We start from the raw sequence: 21,824 nt of genomic DNA, 5'->3' as shown, positions 1-21,824 counted from the left end.
TCATATAAACATATGTGTACATGGTTATTACAGCGGACTTGATTTCAGGTGTGTGTGTATATGCAAGTATGTCTGCCTGTGTATTAAGTTCTACGGCCCTTGACAGACTTTATATGTGTACAAGGGGCTATTACAGCAGACTTGATTTCAGGTGTGCATTCAAGTTCTTGGTGTATTACTCTGGCAGGAGGAACACGCGTAGCAGAGAGACGGTAGAAAGGACAACGCACAATACGCCACTTTTGGAGTCTTCAAAATAAAACAGTATTCTTTATTTCAACCTAAACAGTGGAAGTCCATAACAATAATTCTCTTTTGAGGTACAATATAGCACACATAATACACATGAAAACACTCCTTTATGCTACAGCTTAAAATGAAAGTGACCATGTCGTTTGTAATCCGCAGTGGTGCAATATCGGAGGGAAAGAATAGCACGGCCCACCATTCCTCTACATGTCTGTGGAGACATGGCCTATTGCAGTAATATCTTATAATCGTTTTCCATTGCGCAATGACTCAGTGGCCCAGTCTACTCCGTGTTTAGTGTCGACGCGGAACCAGAGCTGTACGGCTGACATCAAAGAGTGGCAGAGTGGAGGGAGGATACTGGAGTCATCATTTCTATGCCTCCTTTCTTCTGCATGTTCCCTCTGTAGTGGAACTGCCCATCTTTCCCAAAATAAACCGCTCCACCGTCATTTCAACGTTTCATGGGGCTGATGATTTGAGACCTCCTCTTTCTGCGGAAATGGAATATTTTTCTTCAGCTCCATAATTACCATGCTAGCGAGGGCAGAGCGGTAGGCTGGGGCACACACGGGCAGCCAGGAGAGCTGGCTGGCTAATTAAACGCTGCAAAAAGGATAATTACTATTTTACAGGAGCATGGGAGACCTCACCCACATTTCGCCCTCCCCTATCTACACTGAACACTCAACCCAGCTAACGAGAACATCTGCCTCTCTGGACGAGCACAGCCACAAACCCACAAGCAGCTCGGGACTCCTCCCTTTAAGAACAGGACTGAATACGGTCGTTTTGCAACAATGTGGACCACCTTTGTAGGAAACCTGTCCCCTTTCCAACTCTTAATGATGCCACGAGATAGAAGGCATAACGTCTATCTCTGAACTGTAGTAGGTATTTTTAACTGGCCTTAAGTACCAAAGATTTGTGCTGCAGAGATCAAAGTTGACCACAGCATTTGTTGGCGAGAGTTTAAAACATGGGGCTGTAAAGTCTACTAACAGAGGGTGTGTCCAGGCACAGGGAGGTAGAGAACATACTATAACGGGAGACATACTGATCCAAACAGTGCACGGACACCGTAGGTCGTTGGGTAAATTCTGATTTTAACCACATACAGTGTACACAAATAATAACTTTAAAAATGTTTACTCCAAGCTATGGCTAATACTTCATTTTTGTTTGGCTAATATATCCATTAACTGCCATTACATTTAGATGTTCATCACCTTTGCATACTAATATACTGTGTGTACAGTGTTGTTGGCAGTTCGCTACAAAGATGCTATATTTCTGTACACTGGACTTTATCCCATATTGCATGCAGTTGCCAAGTATTGTGATATCAAAATACCAATATCACTTAAATAAGACTAAATAAATAAGGGACTCCAGACACAGCCTACTGATAAAAAAAAGAAATTAAATTCCCGGAGAAACGTTAACCTTTTGAAAACGACTGAGCTAATACCAGAACAAGACGTTCTTTGTTCCGTTCAAATAAACACCGAATGGTAGTAAATACTTTTATTTACATTTATACAAGAAATAGGATGCTGTGCTAATGACTGTTTTATTAAGTCGTTTTAAGGCAAGACTTAGGATATGTCACGTGTGAAACAAAACAAAGCTGCGCTACATCACTAATGAGGAACCCGCTTACACTCACATGCTCGCCGTGTGACATTAGCTTACAGTTAAGGTCAGAGTGCTAACTACTCACTGGCAAAGACCTGCCTGAGTGTGCACACATGGGTTCATAGAGGGAGAAACACTGTCTCTACCATAAGAATCAATGCACACGCGCCTGTCTATTTGAGATATATATACATAACTGTCTCTTCAGTTTAAATATACTGTACAATATAATTTGGACTCTTTCACTTTGGTTGAACCACTCGACTGATACTCAAAAGAATATAAAAGTGTGTAATCCCTGAAAAATTTCTTGACTTCGGCGTTCCTTGTTGCGGTGTAATTTTCTTTTCTATTTTTAGTGTGAATCAGATTTCAAGGGTTGGATGGAAAGAAAAAAAACGATCTTGTACGAGTTCCCTTGGTGTGCCGATGTAGAATGATTTCCGAAATCTAAAAGCAGACAGGGTCAATCAATCCCGTGTTTTTTTAGCCTTAGCTGACTGACCAGTCCCTTAATCTTCACTCTTGTCTACATTTTGGATATACAGAGCGGGACGATGGTTTTCCTAAAGAGTGAGATACATGTGGGAGCAGATAATTCAGGTTTCACTTCAGTGAATAAACATGTGAATAAACACAGTAAAAGTAGAACAAAATCTAAAGCACAAACCGTTGGTCCTGGTTTGGTCCTGGACGCAAGAAGCACACTAAGAGACCACGTTAAATACTGAATTTGGAAGAGGAAAACGAACTCAAACTACATTAAAAAAAAAGAAGAAAAACACAGCCTAGTGTTTCAAATGACTCTGTACATATCAAATCACTTGAATAGGAGCTACAAGGACAACTACCACAAACTGCTATCCCATCCGTTTCAATGACAGCATTCAGAACTGCCCATGACATGAGAGTAGTGTGTGTGCGTGTGTGTGCGTGTGCGTGTGCGTGTGCGTGTGTGTGTGTGTGTGTGTGTGTGTGTGTGTGTCTGTGCGTATGTGCATGTGTGGAAAGGGACTCAATCTCACAGTCCAATGAAGAGTCAGTAACTTTCACTTGCGAGACCATTTCTCCTTCTTCGTCTCCCCATCTGCTGAATGCTGGGGGGCCGGGGGGTTAGAACAGGCCAGGTGTCGTGACACGGGTCTGGGTGCATCATCCAATAGAACGTTGATGCACCGAGCCCCGATAACAGGATTCCCGAACCTTCTGACCCCACGTCTGCCACACGGGACACGTCTCAGGCCTTCCTCGGCCTGCGACCGAGGTGGTAGTAGTAGGCCAGGGTGACCACCAGGAAGACCGCCCGGCTCAGGAGCAGGACGGCGGCGGCGTTGGGCATGTAGCCCATCTCCACCAGGGTGAGAGACATCACTGAAACAACAGAGGGAGACACACCTGTTTTACCCGCAAAGCTGGGACTATGATTCAACAGGGTGATTCACCATGAGTGTAACAACTATGTTTACATTTACATTTAGTCATTTAGCTGATGCTTTTATCCAAAGTGACTTACAAGTTCTGTACAACAAGTCAACAGGAAGGGTAGAACTCTGGAAGCTAAGTAACATCAAACAGTGTTGAACTTGGGTGCCACAGTCTTGAGTGCATAGAAGTATAGACAGATTAGCATAGTAGGTAGTAATACAGAACAAGAATGTTGTATGTTCTTCGGTACTAATTCAGTAAATTGTTATATGTTGTGTTGTATGTTCCAGCAGTGATTGCCAAGTCAAATTCCTGTGTACCCTGTACATTTAAGTTAAGTAAAATCACAATGCATTGAAAGGGAGCAAAGCAAATATCATGATGCATCAAATGACACGGTGGGACGCGCCAGGTCCTCCTTCAGTCGTTAGCCTCGAGATGCATGGTTCCACCATGCACATCACTGGTGTGTGATTCTCAATGCAAGGCAAAGCTGTATTTCTACACTTTGACCATTAGAGGGCAGTATTCCCACAGCGATCATCTACAGATAGAGCAGTCGGGCCTAGGATGGATTAGATAAGAGTTGGGTAGCTTCAGTCAATACAAAGAAAAGATAAGAATTGTCTCCCCGGATTATTCTCATTCATTTTACAGATCTCTAATGACAGACGATGAGGAAAATCTTTGATGTTCCCCCTCAAAGGGAGATAGATGGCCAGCCGCGCCTCGAGCTGGTAGTAGAGTCTAGACTCGAGACTGTAATCTGATGGGAGGAATCACTCACCTAGAAACTGGACAGCAAAGTAACAGGCTTCACTGAGCAGCGTCCACTGAATGATAGCCTTCTCTGCAGTGTAGAACCCATTCCACATGATGAGGGACAGGCCTGAGAAAGGGGTCAGAGGTTATAGGGGTAAGATAGATCAGAGGTTATAGGGGTGAGAGAGGAGAGTTCAGCAGGGCAAAATACTTGAGGCATTGGAACATGAAAATATATGTTTTTTTTTACTGTAGAAAATGTCATATTAAAGTGAGCACTGGCAAATTGAAAAATTATTTGAAGATAAAAAAAAAATAATGAAAAGGCTTTGTATTCTGATAAGGATGTTCAATTATTTCCTCCACCAGTTTTCCAGGCTTCTCTTTTCTATCTATCTCCTCCACCTACCTTCCTTCCTTCCTTCCTTCCACTCACTCACGTGAACACCTATCTAGGTTGCGTGGGTGAGGGGGAGGGGATGGGAGGTGGGCTGGGGGACGTGGGAGGACTGAAGAGCTGTATCCTCTGCCTGCCAGGTTCCATCTGTGTAGCAGATGAGACCCTTCTCTCCTCCTTCGCTCACTCACTCCCTCACCTCCCTCCCTCTCTCTCTCTCTCTCTCTCTCTCTCTCTCTCTCTCTCTCTCTCTCTCTCTCTCTCTCTCTCTCTCTCCCTCCCTCTCTCCCTCCCTCTCTCCCTCCCTCCCTCCCTCCCTCCCTCCCTCCCTCCCTCCCTCCCTCCCTCCCTCACCTCTTCACCCTGAGGCTCCTGCTAATCCCCTACAACAATCCCACTGACATTTACAATAACAGGAGCCCGTCTCTTGTTGGCGACAGGAGAGGGTGGGAGATGGTTTAACTAAATGTATGCTGCCTTTTCTCTATAGTGCTACAGTAAAGGTTTTATCTCTTCTTCAGTCCCTGGGCATCGCAATTAATTAATCATACAGCGAGATTTGCAATTTTCTTTTTCAGATTTAACAAGGACACTGGTGAAGAAAATAAAAATCCCCCTAAAATCAATAGCTAACCAGGAGAATGCATGATATTTTGTGTTAACAATGCCCCCCCCACACCCCCTCCATCACTCCCCGGTGTGCCAGGGTGTCTAAATTTAGCAACATGGAAGGAAGGCTCTAACAGCTAAGTTCAAACAGATGCAGCAGCAACCCCCTGACTGTGCTGACAGGCAACAACCTGGCAAGCTTTACCGAATCCCTAACGTGCCGCCTGGCTGTTTTCTCCCTGCTTATGTGGAGCCCCGGGGGGCTATAGCTATACTGTCGCAGACGAGACACAGATCATCATCATCATCATCACAAAACGTTTGGCGCTAACTGACTGATTGACTGACTCACTCACTCACTCACCCATCTGCCTGACCGCCTAGTGTTCGGATGATGGCCACTAAAAATAAATTCGCTTCAATCCAATTTCTCTGGCAGGGGGACCTGAGCAGAAAGGTGGTAATTACCTAGCGCACTTGTTGAGAGCATTTGTTGTCTCCTGTTGCTGCCATGGCGGCCCCCAGGGCAAGAAAATAAAATAAAGCTCTCTAGCTAATGTTCATTTAAATGAGCATTGTAATTCATATTAATGCAGAGTAATATTCTGGTTCTTTCTCTGAGTCACAGGTCCACCCCCACACACTCTCATCTGACCCCCTGTATCCCCATAGGATATAGGACTGAACTATTGTGCAAGGCTACTGGAACTGTTGCTGTGGAACATTGGGGAGGATTGTTCTCAGATTGAACTCTGGGTATACCCAGGACTAATTCAGATCGCATGGCTCCTTTATGTAGTCTGCAGTCATACAGCCAGGGTTCCCTCTGAGAGAGCCTGTTGTATATGTTCTGAATGCTTGTTGTGTGTACGCACTGTAATGAATGTATTTATTGGCCTTGAAAGAGAGAGAGAATGTTGTGTATATAGTGATAGGATATTCAACATGGAATAGCATGCAGATAAATAAAGTGTGTGTGTGTGTGGGGGGGGGGGATAAAGCAAATGTAGCTGTGCTTGAGTGTGCTCATATGACAGTTACGTGTGTGTGTGCCTGCCTAATGCATCCATATGATCCAACAACTCACTGAGCAGTGCTCCTCCATACAGGCGGATGGCGATGCTGGTGGTGAAGAGCTCCTCCTCAAACATCACCTCATAGAGCTGGTTGGGGAACACCAGAGCCTGGGTAGGAGGGGGAACACAACGGCAGTCTGTCACAAAACGACTCACGCACACACAGTTACCACTTTGTTCTCCCCGAAATATCCTCCCAAAACCGTTGTTGTCCCTTCAAAATACAGCAGCATTGACAGCAGAGGACAACGCCTTCCTGTTCAGCCCGGCTGTATCGTGTCCCCCCTCCTGCTTCACCCCAACACAGAAGACATTGAGCCCCAAGGTAGCCAGGCAGACAAAGGCCGAGCTGTTAACACCAGATGTCCTCCGCAGATAAGTTGGAGTCTACAGTATACTACAGTGCCAACTTATTTACTGCAGTCCTCACCCACACAGAGGTCACGCTGTTTCCTAAACTTCCAGAATGGGCGCCTTTTGTCCTTCGTCACTGTGCTACTGTATCCTATCGTGTACCGACGGTCTTGAAAAACTAGAGCGAGAGACACTTCATTGATAACAAGGACACACAGTGATGCCAAGCATGGACCCCTTTTGTTGTTTGTTAACAATGATGACGTTTTACGACGCATGTGCAATTTGGTTTTGGAAGTCTCCGGATGCAACCAAGCGATATCCGATGACCTTTCCGCATGAACGCTTTCATCCACAATGTCCCTAGAGTCGCTTCCCATAAAGATATGTGTGCACAGTTTTGTTTCAGAAGCGGAGTTTTGTCTATATATAACGGATGGTACCGCGAAGCACAGTCATGATGGACTTCAGATGTTGTGAAGTGACTGTGGCGAGTAGCGGTACTATGGGTTAAACTCACGCTCACCCTAAAAGACACAGACACGTTACAAAGCAGTGAGTTCACTTCTTTGTATAGCGGTCTGTGCTGTTGCCCATGGTGTGGGAGACCACAGGTTCGAAACTCCCTCGGGGCATCGAAGTTTAAGGTGATGATATGACTACCATTACATATATACAAGATGATGTTGGCGATAAAAGGGTCTATTGACCATATTCACATGTCGGCCATTTTACTCTTATGTCATGCCTTGAAAGGAACCCAACCTGAGCATGACCCGAGCGTGACTGTGACGTACCCTGATGATAACCCCCCTTTTTGTTTCCCCTTCTCAGGTGCCACCCGCCCTTTCCTGTAGAGTGTGCTGATTACCCGATGATGACTACAGCTGAGGGCAATCACTCATTAAGGGGTGGGTGGATAAAACCTGAGATGCTGCGCCCACTCATGGCCTTTTGCCATTGCCACTGAGTTGGATGGATTGTGTGTTGGCCTTATTACCACTGTTGTGTGTTGTGAGTATTTCGGGTCACACTGCTACTCGTAGTAGCTTCATTGTATCCTTACTGGTGTGTCCACCAGGTAAGGTTGTTTGTGTTTTTTTTTGTTCTCCCTTACCTTATCCCTGTTTTGCGTGTTTCCCATTTATGTTAATAAATATAATTTACTTTGAAAACACTTTATTATTTCCTCCTACCGGGATCTGTGCTAAATGCACTCACTGAACAGGTTGGAGGTTCATAACAACCCGGTTCAGGTACATTTATATTATTATTAGACCTTTGTATGTGACAGTGACATAAGAGCAAAGTGTGAGCCTACCATGTGAGCCACCACTATGGGCAGAAAGGCTGATGCATCTAACAATAGTGAACCAGCCATGAAGGTCACTGACTCTGGAAGCATCACTTTGAATAATCTCTCAGTTTACGGTCTGTCGATCATTAAAGTAACACTTGCCATTAACGCCATGACTGTAAATGCCACTGCTGAGATGAGAATCCACACCCTGGGGAGAGAGAGAGAGAGGGGGGGGGGGGGGAGGGAGAGAGAGAGGGGGAGGGAGAGAGAGAGAGAGAGAAAGAGAGAGACAGAGAGATACAATAAACATTTTTCACTTCATAGTGTAAAAGTTGCATAATTCAATCAGAGATGACAGACAGCTCCCCTGGTGGACAATACTGAGTGCCACACATTCAGAGGTCTCACCTCAGGCCAACAGGCTCTCGCCCTGCAAACTTAATCTCGTTCCCCAACATCTGACTGATCTGTGAGAAAGAGGGAGGGGTAGGGGAGTGGCAAGTAAGGCATTCAATAAGGATCATATAATTTTAAAAGACATTCTCAATTACTTACACAACACTGTCTCAGCATACTTCATATATGAGCCATAAATCATCAGACGCGAAGTGTCCCATAAAGTAAATTGAATCCGTCTGATATTTCGGACACATTATTGCATAGAGCTAATGGACTGGGGGGCAGTTAACATGGCCGAAGAGAGAGAAGCAGAGAGAGGAAGAGAGAGAGAGAAAGTGTGTGTGTGTCTATCATTAAGACATTAATTAGAGACTGTTAATGTTTTCATCTTAATCACTGTTACAAGATTAAAAGGAAGCAAACAAGTTATTAGCTAGACATTCCAGCCACTCCCCGACTAATATCCGGAGCCAGAAGATTAAGAAATCTATTTTTACGTCAGCTACCTGAATATCTACTCACAAACGTGTCATGGACAAAGCCTGAAGCAGTTAGTCAGAGAATCTCTCCACAGTCCGGAGGCTTTGTCATACTGTAAATGAATTAGTGCTTGTGCCAATGCAATAACACAGTACAATTAATATCTAACAACATTTGCAACATACGAGTTACGATATGAATCATCCTAACCTAGTGATTATTATGAAGAAACGCACACGTAGCCCTTGTAATATCTACAGTGCCGCAGTATCATTTGTCACAGACCCTGGAGTAATGAAATGCCAGCGATTGGCCGGTGGATTGACCCGCTTCATGAACACACAAACATAGCCTGGTTCACACAGCATCCAAACCTGCAGTATGACTCTACTCCCTCTGTCTGATTTGTATCATTCATGGTCATTCATCTAGGTAGGACTTGGGATATGGGCACCCCTGCAATGGTGCCAGTTGTGTATTAGTCTGACCTATAGGGTGTTGCAAATGGGTGTATAACTCTCCCATTGGCAGTCTGTTTCAAGTTTCAAGTTCAAGTTTGTTTATTAATTATCACAATAAAATACACGTACTTTACGGTGAAATGCTTGGTTCTGTATGAGCCCCTGAGAGTGTGCTTCATACAGTAAAAAATAGTATGTAAGAAAGTAAGTAAGTAAAAAAAAAAAAAAGTAAAGAGGAATATACAATATATATACAATATACAACAGTACAATATACAATCTAAAGTACAACCTAGGTACAGTCTAAGTACAGTGAGTAAAAATGAGTAAACAGTGAGGTACAATGCAGAAAATGAGGTACAAAACTTTGAGGTAAGGTGCAATTGGAAATGAGGTATGAATGCAAATATCTTTAACTCATTCTGCACCAATAACGAGTATACTCGTGTTTCGCCACCAACGCTTGAGCGCCAATAACGAGTATACTCGTTTTGAGATCCTTTGATATTTTCCCTTTGATCCCCGTTCTAAACACTCAGCCAGAGCTCCCTAGGTCTCCCTGGCTCATCTGCCTATTGTTTTTTTGAATTTTTTGTATCTCTCTTTCTCCGATTTTTCTGTTTTCTCCCCATCCCCTACCTGGTTGTTGTGCGCATGATCTTCTACTGGTCGGTACAAGGGAACCCTGAAGTATCCGCACGCTTCCTCCGACACGTGCGGCGACAGCCAGTGGCTCTTCTCACCTGGCAGTGAGGGCTCTCATTGGTGAAGTGTAACGTGTGGGAGGTCACGCTGCCTTCCTCAAGTCCTGCCTCCGCTGAGCAAGCGCCCAGACCTGACCTGTAGGCGTCGCTGTCCACAACGCCAGTTTCCCACCCATGGCTTCCCTCCCCCTAACCCAGCCAAACCGCAGTCTCTTGCATTGGTGACGAGCGCAATCTCCACTAAGCCACCTGACCGCCCTCATCTGCCTATTGTTACGTGATCAGGTGTTCCCAGTGTGTGATGTGTTATGTCTAGTTGTAGTTCCCTGTCCTGGTCTGTAGTTCTTATCATGTCCCTCCCAGGTGTATCCATTTGTAATCAACCCAGGTGTGTCTTGTCTCGTCATCCCCTCCTGTATACCTGTCCTGTCCTTCCCTGCGTGAGCTGCTGATCCTGTTTGTACCATCCTGTGTTTTGTTTGTTCGTTACTTTATGTACCCTTTCATTACAAAAACCATGGTAATTATAAATTAAATATCTTTGTTGGTTACTTTGGCTACCGTCTCCTCATCATGTTACATTGACAAAGAGAACAAGCACTCCTTCAGTCAATGGTAATGTAATACCTATGTTGGAATTGCAATGACGATCGAATCTCACCAGGTGGCAGTATCGCCTACCTTTTGAACTGGGAACTGGGGATATCACTTGTCTTGTGATCCACTCCGGCTGTTTCTGCCTAGGAGTGGATCACCAACATAGCAATCGGTGGAAGATTTGATGCCTCAGAGCTATTATTTCCCGTATGGTAGCCATGCCCAACATACACGATCGCCATGGGATCGACTGGGATTTATTCATTTTGGAGTACTTTCTGACTGAGGTAAGGTCTATCTTAGGTAACCTGCTGGTATTTCTTTTACGTAAAACATGCTTCTGTACCGATCACAGTGTAGTTTACCGGACGTAAAACATGCTTTTTGTAACGATCGAAGTTTCTAGTTAAAACGACCCCCCCCCCCCCCCCCTTGATGATTTTGTGAAGACACATATGTATATGGTATATACCTTTGATTTGGAAGTATTTGGGGTTTCGGGCGAGCAACCAGAACGATTTGGGCATAATGCATATAAAGCGTCATATCTTGCGATCTATGAAAAAATACTGGATTATTTAGGAAAGGGGCGATGTTTAGCGTGTAATAGCGCACAAACTACAGTACGTAGAAATGAACTGGTTAGTCACTCTTGAACTATAAACAATGCCTGTCAAATGAGCCATACTATTTGCCTCCATAGCTATAATACAGAACACACAATGGGTCTGCAAACATCGCTAAAATGGTCAATAACGCTGGCGCCATTGAGTAAAGATGGGAAAGGAGCGTGGCACTCAAAGAGTTAATAATAGATAAATATAATGTAATGTTAAAGTGTCTAAAGTGAGTGTTACGGTGATTGTTTGTTTAAAAGTGAGTGTGTGCATGTGGATGTGTGTGCAATGAGTGTAGATGATGGGTTGTTACATGGAGTCATTGAGCATCCTGATGGCCTGGGGATAGAAGCTCCTTCTGAGTCTCTCTGTACTGGCCATGAGACTCCAGTAGCGCTTGCCTGACCGCAGCAGTTGAAAGATGCAGTTGTTTGGGTGACTAGAGTCTTTGGTTATTCTCTTAGCCTTGGCCCTGCAACGTTTGTTGTAAATGTCCTGGAGAGTGGGAAGCCCCCCTCCAATTGTGCGTTCGGCTGAACGAGCCAGTCTCTATAGTCTGCTGCGGTCGTGTGCGGTGCTATTCCCAAACCAGGAGGTGATGTTACCAGTCAGGATGCTCTCTATTGTGCATGAGTAGAAGTTCTTAAGGATCTTCTGACTCACTTTGAACTTCCTTAGGCGCCTAAGGAAGTAGAGGCGCTGCCGTGCCTTCTTCACTACACTGTCAATGTGTGTGGTCCATGTCAAGTACTCGGATATGTGGACTCTAGGGGTGTAAAGGTACACGTATCCGTACCGAACCGCTTCAGTGTGTACCGTACCATACCGAACGGCTGTGTACCGAACGAATACAATGGTATGTTAACCACTAACGACCGCCCACCGGGGGCTGTTTTTTTCACAATATAATATAATTATTATTATAATTTATCTTTTTTTTTTACAAGTCGATTATTCATTTCAATATAGAATATTTGTTGACAGCCCTACAAGTACAATTAGTTACTGCACTACCGGTACATCACCCATGAGTGGAACATGGAAAGCCAAACTTTCCCCCACTGTACCGAAAACACGTACCGAATCGTGACTTCAAAACCGAGGTACTCACCGAACCGTGGTTTTTGTGTACCGTTACACCTAGGGATGTCCGATATTATCGGCCAATATCGGCATTAAAATGTGATATCGGAAAATATCGGTATCGGTTTAAATTTTTTTTCTTTTTTTTTTACATTTCTATAACCTTTATTTACCCAGGCAAGCAAGTAAGAACAAATTCTGATTTTATTCATTGTCAAAAGTATGCATAATGTTGTGTTAATTCCACAACAAGAGATATGTAATGTTAATTACCTGAAATTATTCCGTTTTTGGGGGGGGTTACACCCCTACCAGGTATTGACCAACTGAGCCCATGTGCAAATATTGCAGTGTATGAAATGCCTGTATGAAATTATTAATTAATACATCATTTGTTAAATAGGTCAGCTTTTGCTCAATAATGCTTTGACATTTTTTAAATATCAAGTCCAGATGATATGCTGGCCAGTTTTCTCGGCTGTCTGATATTAAATGCTGTTTTCTTGTAAATAAATTAACAGTTTAATATAGTTTCACTGCGTAAAATCCACTGTACAGAACACAGTTGGTCGCTTATTTCACTCTACTGAATACCGTTGACCCCTTTTTAAATTTAATTTCAAACCTTTATTTTAACATCAAAAATGCTTCTTTTGCTATAATGTTGAGTTGCATGCCAGTTCATATTTTGATCGTCCGTACACAGGCGGAGGAGTTTCCTTTCTGTGTCATGCCTTCGCTCTTCCTAGTAGATGCCAGCCGTCACCTAAACCAAGCATAGTATTCCTATCCGTGAGAACGCATCTGCTATGGATCACATGCTGTGTGCTACATGTGCAAAAAGCTAACTCAGCCTTTTACTGCATACATGGCTACTTACTACATTCACCAAGAAGCAAGACCTTATGTCTCCTTTTCTTATCGTCCATGATGCTAATCCAGACTGCTAAATTAAAAGGAAACCTTAGTGCACCTTAGTGACTTACATAGTACACACCACACAAGCACACTTATTACACGCACACACTGCTGCTAACATATACCTTGTATATAGTATAGTATAGTTTGTATAGATAGAATAATACGTTGTGTATTACTGTATGTTTAGTTTATAGTTATAATTCATAGTTTATTTATACAGTTAATATAGTATAGTTTGTATAGATAGAATACGTTGTACAAAACTACTACGGTTGAGGAGCCGGGAAAAACAAGCATCTCACGTTTTTCTGAATGTAGGCCTATGTATATTTAAAGGAGAAAAAAGCTGTGACAATAAAATAATCTGAATCTGAAGGAGGTTCAATCAGAAAATAATTCATTGTTGTAACCTTTAATACAGTAACCCTGTAGCCACACAGATGGGATTTGAAACTGGGAAAGACAAAATAGCAAACTAGTAATCCTGTAAGAATGACTAATGCTCCTCTTGTTTGTCCAACAAGAAAAATGTCAACATGAGAAGAACAAGAACCGTTAATGTTAGCCAAGTCAAAGGTAAAGCAGAAAATCACTTTACAGCACACCCTGTTACATTTAGTTTCCTAGCTAAATGTTAGCTAAATATACTACTGTATCTACTAGCATATTTGTGTGTGTACAGTGCTAACCTTAGCTAGACTATTACAATCCCTGGTCTGTAGTGAGTTAGCCAGCCCAGGACAGCTGTGTCTTTCATATCACAGAACAATTAACGTGTTTTGTCTTGGGATTGTCTTGTGCTCTAGCCGCCTCGTGCTCTCTGAGCACACTGCGCTGGACTAATACCCCATCGGCTTCCCATCCGCAAACACTGCCAATTTGTGTTCATTGGAGCGTCTGACCAAGCCAAAAGTACCGCTACCGAGAACTGAATCCTGGTCTCTGCCGTGGTAGGCGAGTGTTTTAGACTTCTACACTACTCAGCTTCCCCATGTTCTACTCCTTCTATTAGATGCGAAGCACCTGATGGGTGTGTGTTCAGCCGGTCCTCGTAAAGTCGGCAATTTCTGCGTTTACCATCAGGAAGTTGCGCTCAAATGACTGTACAAGTTGTAAATACAACTAGTCGGACAGTACCCGAGTTTACAAGTTGTGAGATAATTAAGCATTACATCACGCGCAGGAATGGTTTGTGAAAATTAAACCATGCCTAGGGGTGTCAACAACCACCCCTAGGCATGGTTTAATTTTCACAAACCACTACTACAAGTGGTGTAATGCTTTTATACAACTGGCACATTCATCCAACCTTATTGCTATACAATAAACACACATTAATCGAAGATTTATTGAAAAAACCATCCGCCAGAAAAAGTAGTTCCCACAACAACAAAAAAGAGAAGTTGCCTCCATGTGGAAGCAGCTTGGAAGTGCATCCAACTGTTCTCAGTAAGACATCCAGCAAACTAAGACATCCAACTGTCTCTCAACTAAGACATCCAACGAACTAACACATCCAACTGTCTTTCACCTAGACATCCAACAAACTAACACATCCAACTGTGTGTTATTGGAATGATTGATTGATTGAACATTTTATTACCAGATGCAGAACGGGTACAATACAGTACGGCTCAATACACACAATTGTTAAGGGGATGCAGACCAGAGAAAGATTTATGACATACCAGATTTACAAATACAGTAACACATCCAACTTTTCTTTAGTTTTTAACCTACTTTCTATAGAACTTCATTCTTAGATGCTTCTATAGAAAGTAGGTAAAACAAATTAAAAAAAGTTTTCTTTGCCCTATAAGATATATATATTTTTTTGTAAACCTACTTTCTATAGAAGCAGCTGCAGGGAGGTGCGCTGTTTTAAGTGAGTGTGGGTTATTGAATTGATTGATTGATTGATTGATTGCTAATTTTATTACTGTCCGCCTTGTTTCCAACTGGTTAAGTTTAGGCCCTCTTTCGAATTTGGTTAAGGTTCTGTAGTCTGCTACGGATCTTGACTGACTTGGAACTTCCTTAGGCGCCTGAGGAAGTAGAGGCGTTGTCGTGCCTTCTTCACAACACTGTCAATGTGTGTGGTCCATGTCAAGTCCTCGGCTATGTGGACTCCGAGGTACTTGAAACTGTTCACTCTCTCAACCGGTGCCCCGTCGATGCTGAGGGGGCTGTAGTCCCTGACCCCCGACCTCCTGAAGTCCACAATCATCTCCTTTGTTTGGCTGACGTTCAGGGAGAGGCTGTTCTCCTGGCACCATCCCGCCAGGACCTTGACCTCTTCCAGGTAGGCCCTCTCGTCGTTTGCAGAGATCAGGCCCACCACTACTGTGTCGTCAGCAAATTTGATGATTGTGTTGTTGTTCCGCTGAGCCACACAGTCATGTGTGTACAGGGAGTTCAAGTTTCAAGTTTCAAGTTTCTTTAATAGTTGTCATACAGAAGTACAGAATACTTTTGTACAAAATGCTTCTTACTGTTGCGCTCCAGAGACTGTGCATGACAAGATAAGTATGAAATAAAAACATAGTAAAAATAGTAAAAATTAGAAGTAAAAAAAGAGGTCACAGTGTTCAGTTTAGACATATGTACAATGTTCGTAGACGTAGTTACCATACAATATACAATACTGTGCAGTGTACTAATATACAATACTATATAGTGCAAGGCATAAATGGACGAGGTGCAGTTTAGGTACAATTCACAGTAGGTGTACGAGTTGTAGTGCAAATCCTTTATCAATAAATATAAAGTGTAAGTGTGTTTGTGTGATCTAAAGTGTGGAGAGTGGGTGCTGCAGTGTGTTGTTTGTTTGAGTGAGTGTGTGCGTGTGGATGTGTGTGCTGTGTGCATTTGATGGTTGTTGCATAGTGATTATTGTTCGTTTAGCGATTATTGTTCGTTTAGCAGCCTGATGGCCTGGGGATAGAAGCTCCTTCTGAGTCTTTCTGTGCTCGCCATAAGACTCCGGTATCGCTTGCCTGACGGCAGCAGTTCAAAGAGGCAGTTGTTCGGGTGGCTCGAGTCCTTAATAATTCTCTTAGCCTTCCCCTTGCACCGCTTGTTGTAAATGTTCTGGAGGGTGGGAAGCCCCCCTCTAATTGTGCGTTCGGCTGAACGTGTCACTCTTTGTAGTCTGCTACGGTCTTTTGCAGTGCTATTCCCAAACCAGGAGGTGATGTTGCCGGTCAGGATGCTCTCTATTGTACATGAGTAGAAGTTCCTAAGGATCTTCTGACTGACTTGGAACTTCCTTAGGCGCCTGAGGAAGTAGAGGCGTTGTCGTGCCTTCTTCACAACACTGTCAATGTGTGTGGTCCATGTCAAGTCCTCGGATATGTGGGCTCCGAGGTACTTGAAACTGTTCACTCTCTCAACTGGTGCCCCGTCGATGCTGAGGGGGCTGTAGTCCTTGACCCCCGACCTCCTGAAGTCCACAATCATCTCTTTTGTTTTGCTGACGTTCAGGGAGAGGCAGTTCTCCTGACACCACTGTGACAGGTTCTCTACCTCTTCCAGGTAGGCCCTTTCGTCGTTGGCAGAGATCAGGCCCACCACTACTGTGTCATCAGCAAATTTGATGATGGTGTTGTTGTTCCGCTGTGCTACGCAGTCATGTGTGTACAGGGAGTAGAGGAGGGGGCTCAGAACACAGCCCTGGGGGGCCCCTATGTTGAGCGTGATGGATGAGGAGGTGCAGTTGCCGGCTCTTACCACCTGGGGTCTGCCCGTCAGGAAGTCCAGGACCCACTGGCACAGGTCATAGTTCAAGCCCAGGTCCCTGAGCTTGGCTATGAGTTTGGAGGGGACTATGGTATTGAATGCTGAGCTGTAGTCGATGAACAGCATTCTCACATAGTTCCCCTGCCTCTTGTCCAGATGTGATGCTGCTGTGTGCAGCACATGGGCTATGGCGTCCTCCGTGGACCTGTTGGGGCGATATGCAAATTGCAGAGGGTCCAGGTTGATGGGGAGGGAGGAACAGATGTAGCCCTTCACTAGCTTCTCAAAGCACTTCATGGCTATGGAGGTGAGGGCTACAGGGCGGTAGTCGTTGAGGCAAGCGGGCGTAGATTTTTTGGGTACAGGGATGATGGTGGACTTCTTCAGACAGGTGGGGATGACGGCCTGTTCCAAGGACAGGTTGAAGATGTCAGTGAATACCGGGGCCAGTTGGTCGGCACAGACTTTTAGGACGCGGCCGGGGATGCCGTCCGGTCCTGCTGCCTTCCTGATATCCACTTTTTTAAAGATCCGTCTCACCTCATGCTCTGTTACCCTGAACACTGAGTCTCCATCAGCAGACCCCCCCCCCCCCCATTGCCGTGGTTTGTAGGCTGGTGTTGTTGTTCACAGCCTCAAACCTCGCATAGAAGGAGTTGAGATCATTTGCTAAGGAGATGTCACTGTTCAGTTTGAGGGGGGTTCCTTTGTAGTCTGTCATTGTTCTGAGGCCCTGCCACATGCCTCTAGAGTCAGCCTGTTCAAACTGAAGTTCAACTTTATCCCTGTAACGCCGTTTTGCCTCTATTACTGCTCTCCTGACGTTGTATCTTGCCATCTTGTGTTCTTCCATGTTGCCTGTCACCAGCCCGGTGTTGTATGCTGATGTGCGCACTTTCAGAGCCTCACGGACGGATTTGTCTACCCAGGGCTTTTGATTTGGGTAGATATTAATTTTGGTGGTGGGGATTATTACTTCTACCTGAGTACAGACATAGTCAATCACCGTTTCGGTGTATTCGTTAATATTGGCTGTGTTATCACGGAATACACTCCATTCTGTGCTTCCCAGCACTGCTTGGAGTGACTAGAGGAGGGGACTCAGAACACAGCCCTGGGGGGACCCTATGTTGAGGGTGATGGATGAGGAGGTGCAGTTGCCTGCTCTCACCACCTGGGGTCTACCCGTCAGGAAGTCCAAGACCCACTGGCAGAGGTCATAGTTCAAGCCCAGGTCCCTGAGCTTGGCTATGAGTTTGGAGGGGACTATGGTATTGAATGCTGAGCTGTAGTCGATGAATAGCATTCTCACATAGTTCCCCTGCCTCTTGTCTAGGTGTGATGCTGCTGTGTGCAGCACATGGGCTATGGCGTCCTCCGTGGACCTGTTGGGGCGGTATGCAAATTGCAGGGGGTCCAGGTTGATGGGGAGGGAGGAACAGATGTAGCCCTTCACTAGCTTCTCAAAGCACTTCATGGCTATGGAGGTGAGAGCTACAGGGCAGTAGTCATTGAGGCAAGCGGGCGTAGATTTTTTGGGGTACAGGGATGATGGTGGACTTCTTCAGACAGGTGGGGATGACAGCCTGTTCTAAGGACAGGTTAAATATGTCAGTGAATACCGGGGCCAGTTGGTCGGCACAGACTTTTAGGACACGGCCGGGGATGCCGTCCGGTCCTGCTGCCTTCCTGATATCCACTTTCTTAAAGGTCCTCCTCACCTCATGTTCTGTTATTCTGAACACTGAATCTCCATCAGCAGCGCCCCCCCCCCTCCATTGCTGTGGTTTGTAGGCTGGTGTTGTTATTCACAGCCTCAAACCTCGCATAGAAGGTATTGAGATCATTTGCTAAGGAGATGTAACTGTTCAGTTTGAGGGAGGTGCCTTTGTAATCTGTCATCGTCCTGAGGCCCTGCCACATGCCTCTAGAGTCAGCCTGTTCAAACTGAAGTTCAACTTTATCCCTATAACGCCGTTTTGCCTTTATTACTGTTCTCCTGACGTTGTATCTCGCCGTCTTGTGTTCATTCATGTTGCCTGTCACAAGCCCGGCGTTGTAGGCTGAGGTGCGCACTTTCAGAGCCTCACGGACGGATTTATCTACCCAGGGCTTTTGATTTGGGTAAATTCTAATTATTGTCATTCGTTTAATGTAAAGTCAGTCTTACATTGGCACTGCTTTAACATTGCATTTACCCATAATCCATTGCTGTATTAGACCCATGTGCCAGTATAACTTTTGTAAAGTAAGGGGTCAGCAGTGCTGCGCGCATGCCTCACAGGGAGGAATTTACTGTGACGCTTGCAATGCTGACATAGGCTATAGGTATGAGTAACGTTACAGAACCACACATAGTCCACACCACACAGGTCTGCATGCATGTGTTACAGGTACCAGGATATGGCACCTGATAGCAGATATATGTTTAACCTATGAAACAGGTTGTAGTTAATCATTTGACAAAGGAAGGTGCAGACACGATGTTATTGACTCTGGCTCCTCCCGGTTGTGTATTTCAACAACATTTATTCATGCAATAGAATAATCAACCAATCATCATCATCATTGTATCATCATTGTATCATCATTGTATCATCATTGTATCATCATTGTATAATCATTGTATCATCATTGTATCATCATTGTATCATTTAGTTACATTACTTCAATACATTCAATTATAATCCCATACTTGTTATTAATTCAAAAGCATATTCATCATTGCAACACACATTCTACCCTTTTAGGATACCCTGGTTCACTTCAATAGCATTTTCCTTTTAAATGTAGTTATCCAGTATTATATACTGTACATTGTGATTACTTATGTCTTTATACATATTTGGCGTCTTAAATATAAGCACGTGAGAAGAGAAACATTATCCTGTTAACCTCTGTCTAGACATGTCTAGGCATGTTGGAAGGGACCATAGTATGTCTTTTAACCAACACTGTCATTCTCATTGTCTGTCAAACAATTCCTTAAATCACCAATAAGTGTTACCTTTATCATCAGTCACTTATCATCAGTCATATCCACTATTCTCTAGTATACCGAAATACCTCCACACCTCAGTGTTATCCATAGTTGTGTTCCGGTCTCAAGTTCTATTGAAACTCAAATGTGCACTGATAGTACATTTATATATATATTTGTATCGGGCCGTTCTCAACCCTACTAGGAATTTGCTAAACCGTGACCATGGTATAACTCAAGGGAATAGATTTATATTTACATTTAACTGAGGGCGCAATAGAGAGAGAGAGAGAGAGAGAGAGAGAGAGAGAGAGAGAGAGAGAGAGAGAGAGAGAGAGAGAGAGAGAGAGAGAGAGAGAGAGAGAGAGAGAGAGAGAGAGAGAGAGAGAGAGAGAGAGAGAGAGAGAGAGAGAGAGAGAGAGAAAGCTAAAGTACTTTCCCTCTAACCATCTTGTACACAATATACACATTTACTACACAGCAATTCAACCCAACACAGTATGTATTTCAAAACATAAACCTTTATAATCCCCTTGGAGATACTTAACTTCGACACGTTAGTGCTTAAATGGACAATTGTGTTCCAACACTATTTAAATGTACCAACGAAACGTGGCGCCATCAATAGACGGTCTGCTTCTCAACCACGTTACCTGTCGTCTTAAACTTCTTAAACTTGACTCAAACATCGACAATAGTTACTTCATTTGAACCCTCGACATTGCATGTATCCTTGTTAACCTTTATGTGTGTTTTGTAGTATATTACCCACCTATGAAACAGGTTGTAGTTAATCATTTGACAAAGGAAGGTGCAGACACGATGTTATTGACTCTGGCTCCTCCCGGTTGTGAGGCTGAGATCGCCTTGTGCGTTCCTAAGCACACAGTAACGGGTCCCTGGAAGGCAAAGTCACTAAACACCAGTCCTATACCGCCACCTATTGACCAGATTATGTTAATGTCTCCCATTACATATAAATGACTTGTTCTACCTTGTTTCTGATGGAGGTAATCCTGTACCAATATGTTCACACTGTTTTTACACATAATCTAAAGATATTAACATGATACCACTTCTAGTGGGCATCACACATGCATGATGGAGACGCACATATTGAAATCATACCTGTCCACCCTCCTGTTTTTCCAGGGATTCTCCCATATTTCAACCTTCTCTCCCACCGTCCTCCCGTTAAAATATTTTCCCGTATTTTTCCTGTTTTTTTTTTATTTATACAAAATGGCTGCAATTCCCCTCCATGACGACAGGTGGCAGTAGTGTAGATTAGAACGTTAGCACAGGAAGTCAGCCCGGAAGACGGTTGCTGAGAAACTGTCGGGCAAAGTGGGGTTGTTCCCGGAGAGCTCACTCTCTGCCGTGGTTTCTCAGTGTATAATGTATGGTGCTCTCCCTCAACATGCGAGTAGGGTGAGACAACACCATTATTTTTTCTTTTTTTTCCCCTGTGGAAGGCTACTCGGACTTGTTTCTACATGTTGGCTGCATCTAAGCAGAATAACTGTCTGTCTATGATAAAAATTATTTAATGGTCTGCCTCATTAAAATACATAGGCCTAATATTTCCAATAGACCTATCTCAAACCCTGCCCTCTTTTCTTGATCCTCCAATCACAACTGTCGCTTACCTCGGACAAACTTTGCGAATTAGCCCTAGTATGTTGATGTTGTATTATAGGCTGTCTTGGCTATACTCTGATGCATTTCTAAACTTTTTTTTATGCCTAATTGCTATTTTGTTCATATTTAAAGTTTTTATTTTTCACAAGCAAGACAATACATACATGACAAGACAAACTAAGACAAAAATAATAATAATAATAATAATAATAATAATAATAATAATAATAATAATAATAATAATAATAATAATAACAACAAGGGGTGAGAGTGTTACAAAGGTTCAGTACACAAACATATTCCAGATAGTGATCTAATAAAGTTCAGGGGACCTTGAAGGCCATCGGGCCTATCACTCTCTTGAAGAGATAGAGCAGCCTGTTCCATTGATAA

General features: G+C 43.8%; 1 protein-coding gene across 3 annotated transcripts in view; it reads right to left on the bottom strand.

Annotated features, from left to right (window-relative positions):
- Window positions 1–250: 250 nt before the first annotated feature.
- LOC311245112 (tumor protein p53-inducible protein 11-like) overlaps window positions 251–21,824 on the bottom strand; it is a 164,164-nt gene continuing 142,590 nt past the window's right edge. For all 3 annotated transcript variants that reach the window (XM_084334897.1, XM_084334899.1, XM_084334898.1), the window contains 5 exons: window positions 8,219–8,277; window positions 7,970–8,018; window positions 6,168–6,264; window positions 4,100–4,201; window positions 251–3,258 (listed from right to left, as the gene is read on the bottom strand). In XM_084334897.1, the coding sequence (XP_084191023.1) occupies window positions 3,125–3,258; window positions 4,100–4,201; window positions 6,168–6,264; window positions 7,970–8,018; window positions 8,219–8,277 (441 nt within the window). In that variant the 3' untranslated portion in view covers window positions 251–3,124. The remainder of the gene's footprint in view (window positions 3,259–4,099; window positions 4,202–6,167; window positions 6,265–7,969; window positions 8,019–8,218; window positions 8,278–21,824) is intronic.

The sequence above is a fragment of the Notolepis coatsorum genome (genome assembly GCF_963971535.1).
Source record: "Notolepis coatsorum genome assembly, chromosome: 18".
Taxonomy (NCBI): domain Eukaryota; kingdom Metazoa; phylum Chordata; class Actinopteri; order Aulopiformes; family Paralepididae; genus Notolepis; species Notolepis coatsorum.
The sequence above is the reverse complement of the archived record's forward strand: the minus strand, read 5'-3'. Positions and strand labels throughout refer to the sequence as shown.